The following is a 21,357-nucleotide window of genomic DNA, read 5'->3' on the forward strand; positions in this document are numbered from 1 at the left end:
TAGTGTCTTAATATAGTCTTGAGCAAAACATCTGAAAAAATCCCACATGTATAGCAAACACATTTCTTTCTCCAGAACCCACACACTTCTCTCAGATTAAAAAAAAAAAAAAAAGGCAAACGAAACACTGATCTATTCCTTTCATATGAAAATATATTTAACTCCTGCACTTTTAACACTTGTTATACTCCCAGTTGATTAGAATTAAGCCTCAGCAAAGCCACTTGGCAGCCAGCTTTTGCTAGACAATACTGTCACAAGAAACACGTGCAATTCTTTCATTATAAGGATTCTGGGCTTTCCACAATCCTATTCAAACATCATGTGGCTTTCAATCAAGTTTCCATGTTTTCTGTACTATGCTTGACATTTGTTCTTCAACAATGCATTTGCATTCTTCAGGACTTTTGTGCCTGTCATGAAAGACAGAAGAAACTATAGAAGAAGCAGATGCTGAACTATAAAAGTACTTCTTCAAACCACTTGAGGACTCATGCAAATACCATTTTACCCAATAGAGAAGACTCACATTCAAAAGGTTTTCTCTGCATTCAGATTTTACATTATATTTTAAACATTAAAACTGAATTCTAGAAAATAAGCCTAATTGTAAAGTTTTTTTTCACTTCTAGAATAGTGCCTACCCCTGGCAGCCCACAGAAGAATCTAGAAACTTTATTTGTCCTAAAGATATTTCTTCTGCCAAAGAGACAACAGCAAATTCTTCTTAAAAGGCTTTATTGCAGACAGGAAACTTCCCTGACTGGGTTTGCAGTAGGGCATTAAGTCCACATAAGCACTTCATTAGGAATTAGCTGAAGCAGGATTGATGCCGATGACCTTTCCGCAAAGGCATCCTTCAAGAGAAATGGGGGTTTTTTCAGCTTAGGAGAATTAAGGAGAAGGTCCATAGCACCTGTCAGTCAAGTTGATGTAAAAAGGAAACACATCTGCTGAGGTAAGATCATTCCTATTACTAGATCAGTAAGGATGCCACTGCTGTTCAGCATCACCACAACCACTGAAGCAGCAGCTGCCACACGTGAGGAAACTGGAAGTGCAGTGAAAGCTCCACAAAGCAATGGAGGTGGTGAAGGGTCTGGAGCAAAGTCCTGTGAGGAACAGCTGAGAGAGGTGGGAGTGTTTAGCCTGGAAAAAAGGCAGCTCAGGGGAGACCTTATCACTCTCTACAACTGCCTGAAGGGAGGCTGTGGCCAGATGGGGATTGGCCTCTTCTCCCAAGCAACAAACAATAGGACAGGAGTTAGCTTCAATTTGACCCAGGGGAGGTTCAGATTGGATATTGAAAGGGTGGTCAAACACTAGAACAGGCTGCCCAGGAAAATGCTTGAGTCACCATCCCTGGAAGTATTTTAAAAAGTATAGATCTGCTTGGGGAGAGAGTTTAATGGCAGACCTCATAGTTCTTGGCTAATGGTTGGACTCTGATCTTGGAGGTCTTTTCCAGCCTTAATGATTCCATGATCCACATCAGGCTGAAAGCAAAGGTCACCTAACCCAGCAAACAGCATTTCCTTTCTAGTTTTGAATTCCTCTCTGCTCCATCCCTCCACTATTGCAGGGCCATATGCACAGTGGGAGTGGAAATAATTTAAATTAGGAACTATAGACACATGCATTTTCAAGCAGGCAATACTTTACATGTTAGCCTTAATGACAGAATACATTGCTTCAAATAGCTAAGACTGAGGGAAAGTTGTTTTTAGTTTTGGGATCTTTCTTCAGCTCAGATACTGTTCTGGGTATTTAGATGGATGAAACAGAGGACTGTTAAAAGTTATACAACCCACCAAAAGCAGCAAAGATATCCACTTTCCCTAGTTACAGAAATCAAGATTTATTGCCAAGAAAGTTAGATGACACAAGCAATTTATCCTGCAGAGAATCAGAACGAAGTCAACCCCAAAGTCACTCATTAGGGGTAGTAAGAACAATAAAATCAATACATACTCATTCTGTCCTAAAAATAAGATTTGTGTTCTGCAGAAACAACAACAAAAGGACTCCAGTACCAAGATTTAATGTTCTTTTGTAGCTACTATGATAGAGCTACCTACTAATAAATTTTCAGAATATTCAGGTTCTACAGCAACCTTACAGTGGTGCAAAATTGAAAGCCAATACCAAAATAGCCAGCAATGTGCAGGTTTTATTAATAATCTGAACTTTAGTTGAACTGAATTTTAATAAATCTGCTCAAAATCCTGACTTTTGTACTACAGCACTTTCTAGAGCAGAGGATTTCCTGGGGAATCTATATATAATTTCCCAGAATGCCAGAGAACTTCACTTACAGGAATTCAGGAGCTAGAAACAGAAAGTCATAAATTGGATTGCAATGCCTTCCCATTGTGTTTCCCTGTCCAGCTTCCTTGACATAGTCCTTTAACACAATTAAACCTGCAGCCAGACAGGACACCTTTCTGCTTTGAAAATTACACAAAAAAATGAAGATAGAGCTATGCAAAGAAATTTCATAGCTGCTCTGTCTGGAAACTTCAATTGTGTAATTATGCAATGGCCTACGACATCACTGGGTTGTCAGCACTGATGAGTTTAGACAGCATTTTCAGACTGAGGCTTTCACATTTTCTAGCATATGACTATTTTCTCTGAGACCTCAGACGCACTCAAAGTTCAGAAATCAAGAAGTGCTTATAAATCTCAAGACTGACAAAATCCAAGAAGTTTGCAGGCTTTCTCACAGTCTCCAGCGCCTGTATCAAACTCTTCATGCTGTCATCTAGCTATGCCCCAAGAAGGAGCAGCTTCTTATTCCCAGACCAGCAAGTAGCTACATATGCACTACTTAAAACTAAAGCTTTATTTTGTAATTACAAATATTTTATTTCTATATAAAGCAAGCAGCAGCACTTACATGCTTACAACTACACATTTGTACTATGTATCTGAACTATATATTAATGGCATATCAAAGAAATTCTTCACAAGAAAACATATCCACCACACATACCAATTCTGTAATGCATCTGTCTACAGTAGCACAGTGTTCCAATTTTGGCTTTCAGATTCCTGATTACTTAAGATGCTGAAAACCCTCCAAAATATTTAGCTAAAATAAAGATCAGCCTGCTGAAAGAAGGAATAAATCTCAAATATCTATACCATCTGTAGTATCTTCCTCTATATCCTAACAGGTCCCGATACATCATTTTTCTTTAAGACTTCTTTTGAAATAGCTAGATTTTAAAAAGAGCAATCCATTTAATTCTCATTCTCCATCAAAATGAGACACAGCACTACTAAAACCTCTGGAATAATGAATCATATTCAGCACATGCTTACTCACTCAGGTTCAACTTATGATCAGCATAAGTAGGTACAGTGGCAAAAATCTGCAGGTCTTTCTGATGACTGCTGTCAAACATGCTTTAATTCTGTCAAATAAGACATTGCTTCAGTGCAAAATTCAGCACCTGGACTTGAAAGCACATGCTAAACAAAAGTCTTTCCTCTTCTTCCCATCTTTGGTCATTGGCTTCTCAGCCACCTCCTTTAAAACAGCACATGAAAAAAACTAAGTAGCATGTGGTCTCAGTGGATATAGTATAATATAATTATATCATCATAGAATTACTGCTTAATATTCCTTTCACACTTGTGTCTACCCTGAGACCTATGCAACAGAGGAGTCATTCTCCCTCCAACACTGGTCTTCCAGTAACTCCAGATGCTGGAAGGACCCCTGACTTAAGTCACCCTCAATATCCAGAATTTCCTTCCATTCAGAGCTATTTTCAAGCTACATCATAAAAAGGTCATGAATTTGGCAAGAACAATTTCTTAGTTATGAGAAAGACAGTTTGATTTATTGAGACAATAATTCTTTAAAATTCCAACCACTAAAGGATTCATTCAAGACGTACATTTAAACTGGATGTAATAGCATCCTCCTACAATCTATAACACGTGTAACTGTTTTGATAAAAGAACTTGCAAATCAAGGTGCACCTATTACATTTTCATGTCATCATACTCCGTGTTGTTCAAAGTAGAATAAACTCCAGAAAGGAAGCAGAGTAATTCCAAAGACATTGCTCATGTTCCCAGGTCTCCACTTGAGAGAAGCAGAAACAATGGAAATTTGATGTGTCAGAACTGGGAGCTCTTTCAGACATTTAAGCACTACACAAGAAGAATTCCCAAAGAACATTGCTCTGCAAGCTCATGCTCCATAGGATCTTGTTCCAGTAGATTAATCTGTCTGTTTCTCTTTGCTCATTTTGGTTATCCTCTATGCTGAGAGCTGTAGGTAGTTTATTGTTTTAACTGAATAATTATTGCCAGAATTAGACATTAGCCTTGAGGTACCTTGGGATGTCAAATATGTCTAAGCTGAACAATTCTCTCAGGCAGACATCTCATTGCCTGAAGATCCTGCCCCCTAGCACTGTAGTGTTCAAACACAGAATAACCAGAAAACTGCTTAATAACACGGCCAGCACTGCCTCTAATCCTCCTTATTAAGCCAGTTAAGCAGTTACCTGACATCTGCCAGAGCATTTCAGATGCTCTTGATCACATTAAGAGGTATATCCCAAACACAGAAGTAAAAGAGATTGGTAATTGATGCATCCGCTACGCACAATTTTCAAATACTTTTCTTCTTATATGAATACATTGAAGTTATATTTAGAGTGAAGATTAAAAATAAGAATAAATTTAAGACAGAGTTAAAATATATTCAAAATTGATAACTCAGAATTTTGAACCTCTAATTTTCACTAAACAGTGTCCATCTTTCAACTTATATCCATTATTATATTTTACAGATGGACACAAGATGAAAATGTGTGTCTTGACTCCTAGTAGCAGCAATGGGAAATGCAAAAGAATGAACCACAAGAAACAATTCCTCAGTATTCATGGAAAAAAAAATCAGAAGTGTATTTTTCTTTAGAGTATTTAAGTTATTTTCAAATTTTTTTCTGAGATATAAAAAAAATCTCAGAGATGTAAAAAAATCTTCTGAAAAAAAATCAGTAAAATAAAACAGCAATTTCAGTCAAATTAGAGATTATTACAGAGCGGTATTAATGCCTGTCAGTCTAACACAGTGGATTAAACATGCAATCAATAAATACATTATACAAATATATGCACACAAGCTAATTGACCTATTGTCATTGAAGTCTTGATATTAAACTTGCACAGTGAGTTAGCCCTTTGTATCTGAAGAAAAATTCAGAACAAAAATTACAGTCTCCTAAATCACCAGAAAACAATTACAGAAGCACCAAAATAAAATGATCTTGCACCCAAAACACTAAAGGTGAGACAGACAAATCTGTTCTTATATCTTACAACTTCCTAATGTGTCTCAAAAACCAAAGCTTTGAGTGCCTCAAAGTTTTCAGAATTACACCAAAAATATGATAGCTTTCAGTGAAACATTTGCAGTAGAGAAGGTGCAAAAACATTACTTCAGTCATCATTCAAAGAAGTCTCAAAATCAGGTCAAATAATAACACAAATTTGGAACTGGCTGTGCAAAGCCAACAGACTGCAACATTGATCACTGACACTATTAAGAAGTCTTGATTCAGTGTCTGGTTATACAGAGATAACTGCCAAGTCCTTGAATGTGTTTATTTTAATGATAGACATTGCCTAAAAAATTCCCCACAGAAAATATATCCACAACACAACATATGAATCGGGTTCCTGATTTACTGCCGTGCAGAACTGGCAGTATCCCAATAATACTGTGGCAACTGCCCAAATATCAGAAGGTACGATACACCTTTAGGAATATTTTCAGAACAAAACAGAAAAGGCCAGTCCTGCTGCAGAACTTCTTTGCATTATTACATGTACTGCTGCAGAACTTCCACAGAAACCTATGGATATAGAAGAAGTATGAATGAATACATGTATGGCCTGCAGAGATCTACTTGAAAATTCTGATACTGACCCAGAGATCATAGAATCATTTAGGTTGGAAAAGATCTTTACAATCATGAAGCCCAACCATTAACCCACCACTGCTGTGTTCACCACTAAAGCCATGTCCCCAAGCACCATGTCTATGTCTTAAATATCCCTGGGGATGGTATCTCAACCACTTCCCTGGGCATACTGTGCCAGTGTTTGACAACCATTTCTGTAAAGAAAGATTTTCTGGTATCCAATCTAAACCTCCCCAGCACAACTTGAGGCCAGTTCTTCTTATCACTTCTTTCTTGGGAGATTCTCTAGCAATTCCTTTCTGCAGTCTTTTAGGACTTACGTTATCTGTAAGATACAAACATATATAGCTATAGACCACATACATCCCAAGTATAAAAGCACTCCATCTTAACACAATTTGAGTAAGGTGGTCTTAGCAGCACTGTTCTGTTTAAAAATCATGAGACCCTGAGATTAGTTCAGTTGGCTAAAGCAGAGTGCTAATGATGCCAAGGTTGTGATTTTGATCCCTGTATGGGGATCAAATATTCCCTGGTGTGTGTTTGTGTGTGAATAGCTAAAGAAGATAGTTGCAGCTCATTTTTGTCACATTTCAAGTCGGACTATGCAGAAATGGACAGCAGCTTCAGCATAAATTTTTGCTGGTTTACATGCACTGCTTCTGTCTTCCTGAGGGTCTTCAGGACAATAGGTTACAGTGAAAGAACTGTGAATTTGATAAATGTCACTTTTATTATAGGACTTCAAAGTGTGACTCTTAGATTCCCAGTCTTCAAAAGACTACTCCCAGATCTATTTCTCACCTGTCCTTCCACAGACCTACTGCCCTGCAGCATTTTTGAGACATTCTGCTCTACCTCATGAAAGACACTAACATTTTCATCTAAAAAAACAAACAATACTTGAGTAGCTACCAAGAAGTTGTGCTCCTTTATTCCCTTTCCAGACTTCCTTTGTTTCAGGATTTGATGGCTATGCCAAGCCAGTCTTGGAGAAGGCTGCATGACCAGCCCAACACCAAAGTGTTTGGGTCTTGTGATTTGCCATGGTCACATAATTCTGAAAACCTGGCTAAGGCTGGATGGTGATATTACTGCTAATAGACCTGATAATTTAGTTTAATGAAGGAAATTTCAAAAATAATCATCTGAAATTACAGATCTTTCTCTTTTTTACAGCCTGCTCCACTTCTCATCCCCTTTTTCTTCCCCATTCCACCACCAAACACTACAGTCTTAATACAAGTAGATGTTTTTCATTCTAGACTGCATGACAAACCGAGAATGAGGAAAAAATCAAGACTCAGCATAAATGTACAGCTTTTTGTCTCACATCTGCCTACAACAGTCAGTAACTTAGAAATTAATCAGCTTTCTATTTCTCATTTCAGCTGTGAATGTTCTCTGTAGTAATAGCTGCATTTTACATGCAACTTTTTTTCCCTCCAATCTCCAGCTTATATATACAACTTCTACTTGTCTTTCTCTGTGCTGAATTTTATTAAAGGTTGAAAACTGAATTACAAAAAAGCACTTTGACATTAGACAAGACCTTTTTCAAGCCAGAGACATTAACACTAAAATTCAGTTCAAGATGTCCAAGTGATAACTACTCTTTTTTAAACATTTGTCCTTTTTTAGGAATCACCACCATCACAACCAGTAGTCTACAAATTAGTCTACTGTTAAGAACTTTAATCAAAAATGAAATCTTGTCAGTAGGGACATGTGGGAGGTAGGAGCATATATCCTATCAGGACTTCGTTTGAAGGCTCTCTTAAAAAAAAAAAAAAAAAAAAAAAAAACAAAAAAACCACCACCACACTTCACAATAACCTGGGCTGGGGTTTCCTTCAAATTTTTAAAAACAATACAAGCAGTAGCTAAGTTAGTTCCAAATTAAATAGCTCAAACTACAGGGAATGTAACCACAAAACTGTGTTGTGCTACAGTCTGGCAATTCAGAAACACCAGGTTTTATTACTGAACGACTTTAGACTGCAGGTCAACAAACCTGAACATATTTTCTGCCAATCCAATATTATTAGTGAAAAAAATAAGGGAATATACAAGATTTCCTTATAGAAAGAGTAAACCAAACACCACTGAAGCATACACACAGAAATATCATACAGAATGGCTGAAAAATGCACACAGCACTCACATAACTAATGAGGAGGAAAAAGAGGTGCTTGTTTTATTAGACACACACTCATTTGTTTACATTCAAAGCATTTATTGCCAAAGAATCCCCTGCCATCATAGCACAAAATTCAATTTTGAGCTGAAAAATTTTGTTCAACTGTAAAGAGGTATAAAGACAAGTCTGCTAGAACTTTGTTTTCTAAAGAGAACGCTATTTGAAACTTCACTGTTGGAGACATCAAGAATTACTATAATGCAGATAGGAAAACAGAACATTTCTTTCTTTGGACTACTGACAAAACATATATTAAGTGACCAAAATAAATATATTTTTAATAAGATCTCTAAGTAGATTTGAATAAAGGTAGCAAGTTAAAAAAAAACAAATATGCCTGCCAAGTAAGCCTCATTTCTCAAGTTTTGCTTTGCAGGTTTTAAGCTCTTTTGTCATTAACTTCCCATCAAATGAAAGGAGTAGAATGAGTGGCAAATGAAGAATAACTCAAGCTGAACTGCCACTTCTAATAACCCAGTTTCCATTTAAACAGTGAGATGGCCGTAGGGTTTGAGAATTTGCCACTACCATGTATACCCATTGATAGTAAAGTAAATGCAGATGAGATGAGCCAATTTTAAGCAATGTGCTCATTTTTATCCTTTTGGTCATAGAAAAAAAAAATCTATAGAGCTTCTATGAAAATTAATAACTTTTTTTTTGTTTTTGTAATGTAGGATAAAATAATTGCTTATAAGGAATGCACATAATTATTTTCAGCATTTCACAGATGCAATAGGAACTTTTCTATACATACCACTGACAAAGCAGACACAGTTTTGACAATGAAAAAATTTTGATCAAATCAACAGTGCAACTGCATTAGTCTGCCCATCAGCATTTAGGGATAAAGATTTAGCTTTTCTGCACTGAGACATTAAGTTTTGCCTCGGGGAGGTCAAACACACAGGTCAATTAACAGCTCCAACAGTTGCAGCTGTTTTAATAGATATAGCACCCAATTTCAGATTTCAATGCAAATAGACCATCACAGGGCAGGGGGAAGCAGTGGTAACTTAAAAAGCAATCTAAAATGTTAAAATCTAATGCTCTTTAAATACTTTAGCCTTCATGATGAAAATAAGAGCATCAAGTGATAACTCTGGTAAATTCATTAAAAAGTAACCAGGTTGCATGATCCAAGCTCATTTCCTACAGCTTGTAACCGAGTGGATCAATCCTAGCCTGGCTATCACTTTGCTTCTCTCCTATAGAACTCAAAGAATTTTTCCAAACATGTGCATAGCAAAACTGAAATTCCATTTGTTAGAAGAGTACATCTTCAACACATAGGCTGAATTTGTGAAACAAAAATAAAGATCCCTCCAAGTTCATTACCCTAAAAATAGAACACTGAAATTAGACTGCAGGTTTCATGGGATTTTCCTAATAAGTAGATCTCAAATTATTAATTTAAAAAAATGTAAAGCTACAGCTCAGAGTAACAGAACATATTTTTTAGTTTCAAAATATGGAATTTTTAATTTTAAATAAAAAATATTAGTTATTAACTTTCACATTTAGCCCACTAAACATTACATCAGAGATATGAAATGCTAGAGCAAGCACATTTTGTATTAGCATCTATATCCAGAAACTGCCAAACAGCCTATTAAATCTTTTGAATAAATCATGGGGAAAAAATGTCAAGAAGCAACTAAACAGGAATGACAGGCAAACAACCAAAGTGAAGATGAAGTCATATGAAAGGAGTGACAAAGGAAATCAGTGCAAAAGAACTGCAAAATGCACTTTCAGTTAACCCAGATTTCACAATCTCCTGTTTGTGAATTGTATATTCTCAGGCACATATTTCCTGTAATTTTTGCCTGCATCGAGTATATGGTTAGCTAGCAGTATGGATTCGTTCAGCATGTAATTCAAATTTTAGTAAGTGCTGAGAATGATCAAAATACTGGGTCTAAACAAAAACTGCTACATAGGAGACAACTGCCTAGAGAAGGACAAATCACCAGCACAATGGTCCCTTGTAAATTAGTGTAAAATGAATAAAGATTGTATTGGTCTAATTAAAATTATCTATCCACCTATAGATTTTATCTATCCACCTATAGATTTTGACCTTGTGTATTTCCCATACATAACATTACTGGGTTTCATTAGACATTAATTTAACTTTGCTGACTGGTCACAGCCCAGCATGTGAGTTTACTCAATCTCATCTTCCTCTGACCCTCCATTTAGGAGAAATTCCACAAGTACAAAAGAAGGCACAGAAGTATATTATTTATATTCTTAAATGTTCAAATAATGCCAGACAACTTAGAAAAATATGCATTTAGAGTCTGGGTTAGGAGCAGCAAGTAAGAATCTGATAAACATTTTGTTTCAATAAATTGCTTCCATAAATGAAGCAATTACAATTCTCAGCTCTCCACTGTAAATCTGAGTTGACACTAGAGCACATCCCTGCTAATTATAAACCACGTTAGATTTGTCAGTTTGGCACCACTGGTATGAAAATCTGATCACTACTACTTTCACAAAACGGAAGTAAGACTAAATGACAATCCCAGACCCATATATTAATTTTATACAAATTTACTACAACATGCATCACTGAGCAAGAGCCATTGTTAGCTCTCTCCTTGACACCAGCAAATTTCTCTGGTGTTTGATGATGAAAGTTAAGTGGATCATTTACATTTACAGACTGCACGCTAGGCAAGGAATTTTGGCATTAAACAGTCCTCAACACACTTTATTATGAGTTATTACTTTCATCATACAAGAGGAAGCAGAAATACTTACTAGTACAGAACTTCATTTGCTTCATGCCTTTCATATCTAACAGTTTCACACATCAGTCTGAAAGAGAAGAAGTCAATTTTAGTTATAATTCCTATCAGTGTCACAAAGACTTCACTCTCTAAAGTTACTCAGCATTTCCACAAGTAACTCCAGCACTTAGAGAAACCGACCACTAATAACCTGATTCATTAGTCAGGAGAACAAATTGCAAAATCTAAGCATTTAAGTTATTAGGTCCAAGAATAACTTAATATAATAATCCAATATCAGATTTTATTTAGGACACTAGATGTAGCTGTTCCCATTAAAAACTATAAAAATAAGGAAAAATTACATTGATCTCATTTTCCATAGTGATGTGATAAAAGCAAGTAGTTTTATAAAAACAATTCTAAATTTCAGAAATTGTTGGAAATGTAGTATGTGCAACACTAATCAGAGATACAATATAGAAACTGCTCTCCCTTTTCAAGTAAGGCCCAATAGATAAAACAAGAAATTATGTTGCATGGTAAATTAATGCTTCTCATTTTGCTAAAACTCAGCAGCTTGAAAATTACCATGAGATTTTAATGCTGAAATCCCAGAGGGCTCAAAGTGGAAAAAATTTCCTGCAGGAAAATCCTCTGTCTAAAGGGGAGGATTAAAGTGCTTTCGTATTCACTGTCTGCCTGACAAATGTGGCATAATAGAGAGCAACTATAATAGAACTTACCACACACTAGGAAATGCAATGTTAACTTGATGTAGAAAAATCACAGTGCCATTTCTGTCTACTGCCTTAAGGAAACAGCCCTGTGAATTACTGGGGGGTGGGGACAAAACAAATCCCACTGCCTCCCCTGGCCTTTCCATAGCTCTGAAGCAGACTGCAAACCCCAAGGCTATTTGACAGTCAGACAGAGATTTACCTAAGAGGCTCATGTGAACATTCAAATAAGGAACTATATTTAAATTCTGGAAATAAATTCTCTTTCCTCTCATAATCCATCATCAGAATCTCAGTGTATCAATGACCAGCTGCCAGCAATGATATCATAAGCAGACAAAACCACTCAAGAATTGCTACTCAGGCAAAAAGTCTCCAAAAAGTTGATTTGAGGCCTGTAAGAGTTGGTCTGGGTTTGACATAACAATCAATTGCTATTTCCTAGATCATTCATTTCAATAGTCAACAGACTGCTACAAAAGTCACCTTAGCACTCATCTCCCACAGGATTTTACTTATTGCTTCAGCCCACTAAGAAATAATGCTTCTTCTGTTCAGAAGTGGTATCATGACTATTCATAAATCATTAATAGAAAATTGAGATCTTAATTCTGTTTGCAGATAGATATAAAAATTAAGAATCAAGTTTTACTACCACAGTCTTTGCCATACCCCAGTAGTTTAGATCGACACTTTGGACCAACTTTGAGAACTTTTCTCACTGAAAAATGTCTCTATTGTATGAAAGTAAGCACTATGTATTACATATAAATTTCAATCTTTTTACATCCTGGCACAACAAAAAACTTTGAACCACAGAACCATCTTTTTTTCAGACACTTCTCCCCACCATAAAATTGGGTCTTGTCAAAATCTTTTACAGACATTGAAAAGCTACTGTCTGCTTCTGCCTCCTGGGTTTTTATCTTCCCTCTCTGATCCTGTTTTGAGAGGGAAGGAAGGGGAGCACAGACATGAAGTCACTGGTGAGAGGATACCAGAAGAGAAGTCATGGCTAGGAGTCAGATTTAAAAATTTTAATACTGCTCAAGGATAGTCTGTGCCCTACTGATCTGGAACGATGCTGGGCAATGTGCCATGTAAGAGCAGGAGTCACAGGAAACAGAATCACTTTAACAAGCAAGTTTTGTTCCCCTCTGAATTGGGAGAGAAGGAAACACATTCTTGATAAAGTCACGCAAGTTCACCACTGGCACTGAGCTTCACAGAATTTTGGTCCCATTATTAGGACAGCAATAGGGGAGAAAATGGAGAAAATGCCTCTTACAGAAGGTAGCCAAGCATTTCAATTTTTGTGTTACAGTGGAACAGTTAGAAATTACAGTGACCAAGTTGTACAAACTAGATTGCTTCCTCTTTGAAAAATTGAATTAGTTCTGATCAATACTGGTGTCCAGTTTTTGTTCAATCACTCAAACATGATCTTTATCTGCTTCCTCAACAAATGTAATAAATTACAGATGAGATCACCAGCAAGCCATATGGTAAGTTATTCACTACTAGAAGCTTCATTGAATACATTCAGTTTTAATGAATCTAAGAGGTTTCTGTGGCATTCCACTGCCACAAGAAGAGTTGTATCCTAAAGGATACTATAAAAGCTTTCAGTCCAACATCTGCTGGGAGCCCAGCCTTTTCCATGTATGGTACTGTAAACAGAAGCTCTCTTTGAGGAATTCGCTATGCTGGGAGAGCCGAGTTCCATACATTCCTCAGCAAGAACCTCATGCTGCACAGGAAGCCAAGAAGCACACATCAACATACCACACAACCATATGTGCACACTTTGATCTTTGTAAACAAGTTAACATCAGTTTAACTCCAGCTATGCAAAGCTTCACGTGCTAAAAGTATTGCATATAACAACATAACACAAAATACTTCAACTGAATGTAACCATGACCCCCCTGCAAAGCAAAAGTAATTAGAGAGACGTCTTTGAAGTTAACATTCACATTGCAAAATGTGTCTTGTGCACTTTGAAAGAAAGAAAAGCCCGTCTTTTGTTTTCTCCAAATTACAGAATATTGGCTTGGGAATGTGAATGATGAAGCAAGAGGCCAGAAATTAGAACCTAAATCAGCATTAATCAACTCAAAGTTGCTTCAGCATCTTCAGATGTGGCAAATGTTGGCAAAGCTCAGGATACAAAACAGCAGTAATTCACCCTCTCTACCCACAGGGCATACAGGAGATGTGCTGGCCTCCTTCTGTAGGTGCCAGCCTCACACTAATTCCCAAACACCCTTAGAAACCTCTGCTGCAAGATGCTTGTGGGAGAACAACTGAAACAATTACTTAAAAATCAACCAAACACAAGTCTTTACAAAAAAAAATAGGAAGCTCTCAGGAAAGTTTTGACTTGAATTCATTTGCTTCATGAAGCATTTTAATAAAAAGTGTGGATGACATTTACCAAATATCTTTACTAAGTATTATTGGTATTGTACTTAATGTGTCTAAAATTTCCACACAAAAGCAAGCACAAACTGAAACAGAAGCTGACAAACAGAAGCTGACAAACAGACTGTCCTCTCATGACTACTATATTACATAAATTATTTCATCAATATATGGGCTTGTACTCTGTAAGTAAAGCATTTATTTCTAATCCAAAAGGTTGAAAAGAAAACAAAAGCATCCATAATAGAAATAGGACAGAGCAAATAGAAATACACTGTGCAGACATACAAGGAGGAAGCGTAAGAAAAATATAGAAGGAATGAAAAGCATGCAGTGATAGGCAGTTTGAGGTAGGATACACAAGATATACAAGAGTAGTATATTGTTACCAAAGTTACTGTTCCTTTGCCTTGTTAATGCATTAACATACATGGTTTTTAATGACATAATATCATACCTTAGCTGATGCTCTCTCAGATTAGACAATGCTTCCATTCCATGTAGATATGAATACACAATCTCCAAGTCCTACAAAAATAAGGAAAACATTTTTAGTATTCTCACTTTGGTACAAAATGTTAAAACACTGGTTTTAAAAGCATCCAAAGTTCTCTTAACGGGGTAGTAGTGACGTTTCCAGAAAGTTAAAGGCAAACTGCAGGAACACCTTTGATTATAATCTGGAACCTCACACAAGGAAGAATGATAGCATGTCCACATCAAATACAGAAAGCTTTCTGCTTTTGCTGTGATTATTCTATGTCTAGGAAACAAGCCTAGTCCAGAATTACAGTAAACAATATTTTGCAACTATCACAGTCTTGCTTTCCAAAGCCAACAATCCCCAAAAATTTTATCTACTTTGTTAAGTAAGGTCATATGAAATAATTTTTTTCATGTTCAGGAAGAAAGAAAAAAATAACAACAGAGTCTAACAAAATACTCTATTGTACAGAGATATTTCTAAAATTGTATCCTCTTCAAACAGAAGATAATCTACAATCTAAAATGTGAAAAAAAAAAAAAAAAGATGGCATGAACAGAAAATTATTCACATGAGATAATAAGGAAAACCAAACATGATCCTAATTACAATATGGAGAAGTTTTATATTCAACCACTGTGGGCCTCCAATATCCAGCTGACAAAACATCCAAGACTAAAACATCCTAAAATGTAACTGTGGAAACAGTAATGCCAGGCTAGAGGCTTTGCTCAAGTTAAAATAACTACAGCATTTAAGACAAAGTTTCAGTGAAGCCAACAACCTCTATTTAGAGTGATTTAACTTTGGCTCATTGATTTCATGCTATTTCATCACACTTTTTCTTACTTTAAAACTTGCTAGTTGAGAGACAAAGTATGAGCCATCATTCATTAAAACTCAGAGCAACAGTCCTCAACCACTAAGGCAGACAAAGTTGAGAATAAACTAACACCAACACAACTCAGTAACTTCCTGTGAGATGTTTTTCAAGTAATGGAATATATCAAAGCTAGAAATTTATGAAAGATTCAATCACTGAAATATCTGTGAATTTAAATTAAAATTGCCTAAAAATCACAGAAATACTTGTTTTCAGACACAATGAAAGAATGTTCTTTGGGCGAAGACAAATAATTGACGTCGCAGAAAGAACTTGAATTTAAGAAAGAAAAAGAAAACCCCATTAAATACATTAGGTGTAGAAACATTAAGTGTAGTTGTTAAAATCATGGAACAGATCAGAAAAGATACCAGGAGTAACACTCAGTGGCTAAGACCAGATAGATGCCTCTCATTCTGTAAGAAAAAGAATGTCTTTTTCTCAGAGTGAAAAAGGCAAATGTTCAGCTTGAAAAAGCAGAAGATACATACAAGCCAAAGTGCTGCAATTTCACTTCACTTCTGGCCCTTCTGTTCCCTTGCCTTCTAGAGGCTTTAGTCCCACAGACAGCAGAGGGCACATCAAAGAAAAGTAACTGGGATGGAGGGACTGTACATACAAGGCTCTGAAGAGAAAATGCAGCAGTGGCTCGCCTTTTTGCTTTTTTCCTCTATAAATAAAAGCGTGTGAAAAGACACGTCTGCTGTAGTTAGCCAGGCTGGAGGTGAGCAGGGGCTCCCAGGAGCCCGGGCTGGCGGCAGGGTCAGACCAAGGCAGACAGTCGCCGTGGCTCCGCTGCCGCTCAGCCAGACCTGCCGCAGCCCATGGCACAAGCCGGCAGCTGCCGTGGGAAGCTGGGAGGGTTCCACTGAGGATCAGATGCTGGTAGCAGCATCTTACATGGAAAAAAGTCTGGCCAGAAAGTGCTGCTCTAACTCATTTCCAGCAAGTGTCTCTAGCAACAAGCAGAGAAACAAGGAGAGTAACTTTCTGGCACCATCTTTCTCTGCAGAGGCAGAGACTATCTGCTGTAGAGTATCCACAGAAGAAGACAGAACCATTAAGGATGCTAGCTTACAGACCAACCATTAAGGACACTAGCTTACAGACCAACCATTAAGGATGCTAGCTTACAGACCCAGGAGGGGACCCATGGGCGTGTGCTTTCCAAAACTGATGAGTGACACAACCCCAGTGACCAACCCTACAAATGTTACAAAGGAGTGATGAACACAGGTTGTGTTCTGAGAGGAATGCAGCTGAAGTGACTCAGTGGAGGGGAAATGCATTAAATCAGGGAAGGGAGTCCTAGAACCATGGAATGGTCTGGGTCAAAAGGGATGTTCAAGATCAAGATCCAAAACCCCTGCCATGAGTGGGGTCTCCTTTCACTGGATAAGGTGGTTCAAAGCCTCATCCAGCCCAGCCTTAAGGCATTCTGACCAATTTCACAAGCAATGAGGTATATTTATTGAACTCTTTTTTTTAAAGTAAGAAATTCCCTTTCAAAATACAAGCATACTTGCCAAATATTTGCAAATACAGCATCCCATAGATCCCCAGATGAGGAACTGAAGATGGTGGAGGAGCTTGACTTAAAAAAAGAAGGATAAAAGAGATTTGAAAAAAAATCTAATGAACTCTAATAAAATGGAGAGGTAAGGGAAAAAACACAATTAATGAATTCTTTACTTGTGTTTCCATCATAGTTGCTGCCTAAAGATACCTCATCACTGAGAGAACTAAGGTGGGGGGCTTTATTTCGGTTTGGAAAATAAAAAAAAATAAAAAAAATAAAAAAAAACAAACAAACAAAAAAAAAAAACAGGCAGCAAGAAAACATTCTAACATCTCAGCTGCCACGCACTGGATATTTCTGACAAGTGCCAAAGTGAGCTGCTGCCCATTCCTTAAGCAGTATCTTTCCAGAGGCGTGTAACAGGGAACAGCTCCCTCTAGCACCAAAAGTTTGGCATCGAAATTGAAGTAACAAAATACAGCAATGCTCCTTTCAATCAGCTTTTCCACAATACTGCAAAGTACAAAGAACTAGAGTAGAGTCAAAAAAGCAAATATATGTTCATATGTGGCCAGTAGGCTCTGCACATTTCCAGTCAGCCTGCAGCATTAAAGAGGTAGAAGGCAATTTAAAAAAAAATAAAATCAGAATGTCAAGTTATTGTTGTTCAGTCACATCAGTCTTCCATTTATCTCAGGAAAAATTACACTGCGCTTACTTGGCAAAAATACTCATTCAACACAAATAGCTGTTTCAACTTCTTCATTCAAACTGAATTGACAGAATGTAAGAATCTTTTGGAAACATCTGTCCCAAGTATTGCAATATCCTAAGCAGATTCCAAATGCTTGAAATTAAATTATTTCACAAAAATAACACACACACACATAAACTTAGACATGTAATCCATGAAAGTTTTTTTTTTATTTTGATATTCAAGAGTCTTGACAAAAGCTAAACTTCTCAATTTCTCAGGGAAAGAACTCTGACATGATATGCCGACATGATTTATGCTGACTAGTTAAGCAAAACCCTTAAAGCAGCAGCTAAAGGTGAGCCCGCTGTGACTTACACAAACACTTCTGCCAGTTCGCAGTGTCCCTGGAAGCCTCTAGCTGATGCACAGGGTATGCAGAAGTAGGCAAGTGACAGCAGCACAGATGCTGTTTTTACAAGGCGTGTTCCCAAATAACCACCGGAGGGCAGACCGAGCCACAGAAACTTCAGAGAAAGTAATTCTCTCCAGTTTCTCCCTTCATTGTTCCGAATATAACTTTGTAAGAGTTTGAAAAGGTCCAAAGAAGCAACGCTAAAGCGTCACCTGGTTAAATATTCTGCTACAGGAAGGTCTACTTACCCAAAAGCGCAGAGGAGTTACCAGCTTTCTGCTTCCTAGCTTTATCTAGGCGGCAGAATAAAAAAGCAAAATCCATGCAAAGCCTCAGCTGATTTTGCTACACAAAGGTTGAGGCAACAGCTTGAAAAAACATCTCAATGGAAACTCCAAACCCAAAAATTAAATGCGAAGCAGAAATTAGTGCAGCTTTTAAAGTATGGTTTTATTTAAATGAAACCTAAAAGACTGAAATCTAATCTACACCTAAATCTGTACTGCAGCCAAAGTCATATGCTTGGGTTGCTGTGTGGGAAGCAGCATGAAATTTGTTTAATTCAGTGTTATTTCTTAATTTACTTGTTTCCTTGGTGTCAGATGGATCACTTTAAAGTTCTGACTGTACTTTGAAACAAAACAGACACTCAAGTTTTAACACAGCTCAACTTCAATTAGATCTGCAGAAACATATTGGTCTGCAACCTTACCTCTGTTCTCCATTCTAATAAAAATCTGTCTGTGTTTATGCCCAGACTTTCTATGCATTTGATTTGTGCTTCAAACATATTTGCCAGTTACACAAACCAGAGAAACCCAAACCAGAATGCTGGCCCAAATTCATAATAGCTTAATGAAGACATTTTTTACTTTATTAAGATGATAGAGAGGTGAAAATTTGCTATTTTGGACTGAAAAACTTAAACCTCTCTAACAATTGCAAGCTTACATTGGTTTCAGTCCTGGTTTGCATTAAGGTGTGAGACTGCAAGCCAAACTCAACTATTCATCCTCACCACAGTTAAGAAAAATCCTGTGAAATTCATTGTTCTCCAAGTAAAAACTTCACTCATTTCTGTGATGTGGCAAACAAGTGAAGAGCAGCTTTCATCTTATAATAGTTCAGTTTCTTTCAAATCAAAAGGAAAAACAGAAAACAAGCTAACTTCTCGTTTCACAGTCTTGAAGACAGAAGAAAAAAGCAACTTTTCAAAGCACCTAATATTTACCTGAGGCTCAAAAAGATCTGTGTGCTGAGAGTGTATTTTGAGAGAATGTATTTCAATGTATTTTGAAAGGCTGATCTCTTAAATGTAACCTATCTCTAGTTCACACTTAGCCAACCACCAGGAGAACCAGGCTCCAAAGGGTGCACTCGATCCCCATCACATGTGGCCCCTCCAGATCACAGTCCAAGCCCAAGTTTCACTGCTGTGAAGACAGGAGGTCCCACCTAGTGATGCTGATTCCTACCAACCATGGTGATTCCTCCACCTCCCTGGTCCCAGGGTGAGCACCTGCTCACAGGGACACAGCTTCAAGCTGCTCTCTTGGCAGCATAAGACCCATCAGCTCAGTGCCCAGGTGATGGAGGCAGCCCTCCTGCAGTTCAGAGGAGGTGGGACCTCAAAGTCTTTGATGGGTTTCAACAGACTATGAAACTGCTGGCAGGAAGAGAGGCATTTCTATGTGGCTGACTGAACAGTTATTTTAGCTCAGACTGGGACCTGCCCAGATTGTGATGTACTAAAAATGGCAGCAATGCCAAGTTTTTCTTCTTATGAAGCCACAGTCCAAACCCAGGTTGTTGAAGTATTGACTCTTTAGTTGTAGTTATAGGATCTGCTCCTTTTCCCTTTTCTTCACACACTTAGCACCTGAAATCATATGACTCTCAGCTACTAGGATAGCTATACCAAGCACTTACATTCCCTTTTTTTCACCCTCTACTATTGATTTAGCACTGGCCAGTCTGGCTGCCTGTATTGGCTCACCGAGGCCAAAGCAGTACTAGCATCACCAAAAGAAAAGAGACTGGACCACAGCAACATCCATCCCCTACAGCCTACACAAAATCTTCCATGTGCACAGAGGAGCTGTGGTCACTCCCACAGAGGTTTGTTCACATCTGGCTCACACTGAAATGCCAGGCTCTCAGCCAGAGCAGCACAGGAGATGGCACAAGTCACTGCCTCCAGAGACAGCAAGGTGGGCAGGCAGGCAGGGCAGGTACTGGGGGAGCTACCCCAGCCAAACCTCTCTCTACAGGCAAGACCTGAGGGGGACTTCACACTCACCTAAGGGTGAGCTCACATCTTGCAAACACTGACCTGCAAAACACAGGAGCAAACCACAAAAACTGACTTCCACAGTGACAGAAAAATCCAGTATTGCTGATATCAAAATCACTGCCATGCACACATGAAGAGGAATATTTCATCGTCACCTCCAGTGTGCCAGCAATGGAAAAAAACCTGAACACACTCATAACTGCTGTGCAGGAGCATGCCCAGGTATGTACACACTTATCACTGAGCCATAAAGAGATTAAAAAGAAGTATTTGTCTGCAAATTTTTAACATTCTTTTTCTAACAGCAGGACCTTCAAATTCAGGTGAGGGCACTGCCACATGGGAAGCCTGCCAGCATCCAACCTATTATACTACTAATTTAAGATAAATTTTTCTTTTTAACTTTACTGTAAGCTACAGCATTTCTCTGCAAGCCATTCTTACTATTGTACATAGAGATCTGTGCCTTAAAATAAACTGAAGTCTAAGTTATTTGGAATAATTTATTGTTGCTGAATTGGCAGCTATACAATAAATTATTTAAGTGAAATTACACATGTTTAATGGCCCTAATTTCATTCATACATGACTGAAATTCCATGGGCCATGTTTTAAGGAAGAATATAAGTCTTGTGAATTTACCTGTAAGTTCTGAAAAATCTTACCATCTTAACCTGCATTATTTTATATATATCAACTATATATAGCATTATATAGTTATATATCAGCTAACATGCATTATATTCTGGGAAATTCATGACAAAACATCACTCCACAACAACCAGGCATGAGTAAGCTTGGGAATCAGCCTTCACCAGAAGGGAGCTTACAGGCCATCCAGCCAACCCAAACCCTCACTTCCTCTAGGCAGTGGAAAAGAGATATTGTATTGATCTTCTTAGGAGTTGTTGACATACAAAAATAGTTATTTTTAACTCTACCATGGAGAGGGTGAGGATATTTGTTCTGGGTCCTTATTTATTCTGGGTGGAATTTTTAAAACAGGGGGAACA

The 21,357-nt window shown here is 37.6% G+C and overlaps 1 protein-coding gene across 6 annotated transcripts in view; it reads right to left on the minus strand.

Annotated features, from left to right (window-relative positions):
• RAPGEF2 (Rap guanine nucleotide exchange factor 2) overlaps nt 1-21,357 on the minus strand; it is a 182,998-nt gene that overhangs the window by 111,399 nt on the left and 50,242 nt on the right. For all 6 annotated transcript variants that reach the window (XM_021536561.4, XM_021536558.4, XM_021536559.4 and 3 more), the window contains exons 2-3: nt 14,514-14,584; nt 10,924-10,980 (exon numbers count right to left, since the gene is read on the minus strand). In XM_021536561.4, the coding sequence (XP_021392236.3) occupies nt 10,924-10,980; nt 14,514-14,584 (128 nt within the window). The remainder of the gene's footprint in view (nt 1-10,923; nt 10,981-14,513; nt 14,585-21,357) is intronic.

This window comes from Lonchura striata, chromosome 4, assembly GCF_050655825.1.
Source record: "Lonchura striata isolate lonStrDom1 chromosome 4, ASM5065582v1, whole genome shotgun sequence".
Classification (NCBI taxonomy): Eukaryota; Metazoa; Chordata; class Aves; order Passeriformes; family Estrildidae; genus Lonchura; species Lonchura striata.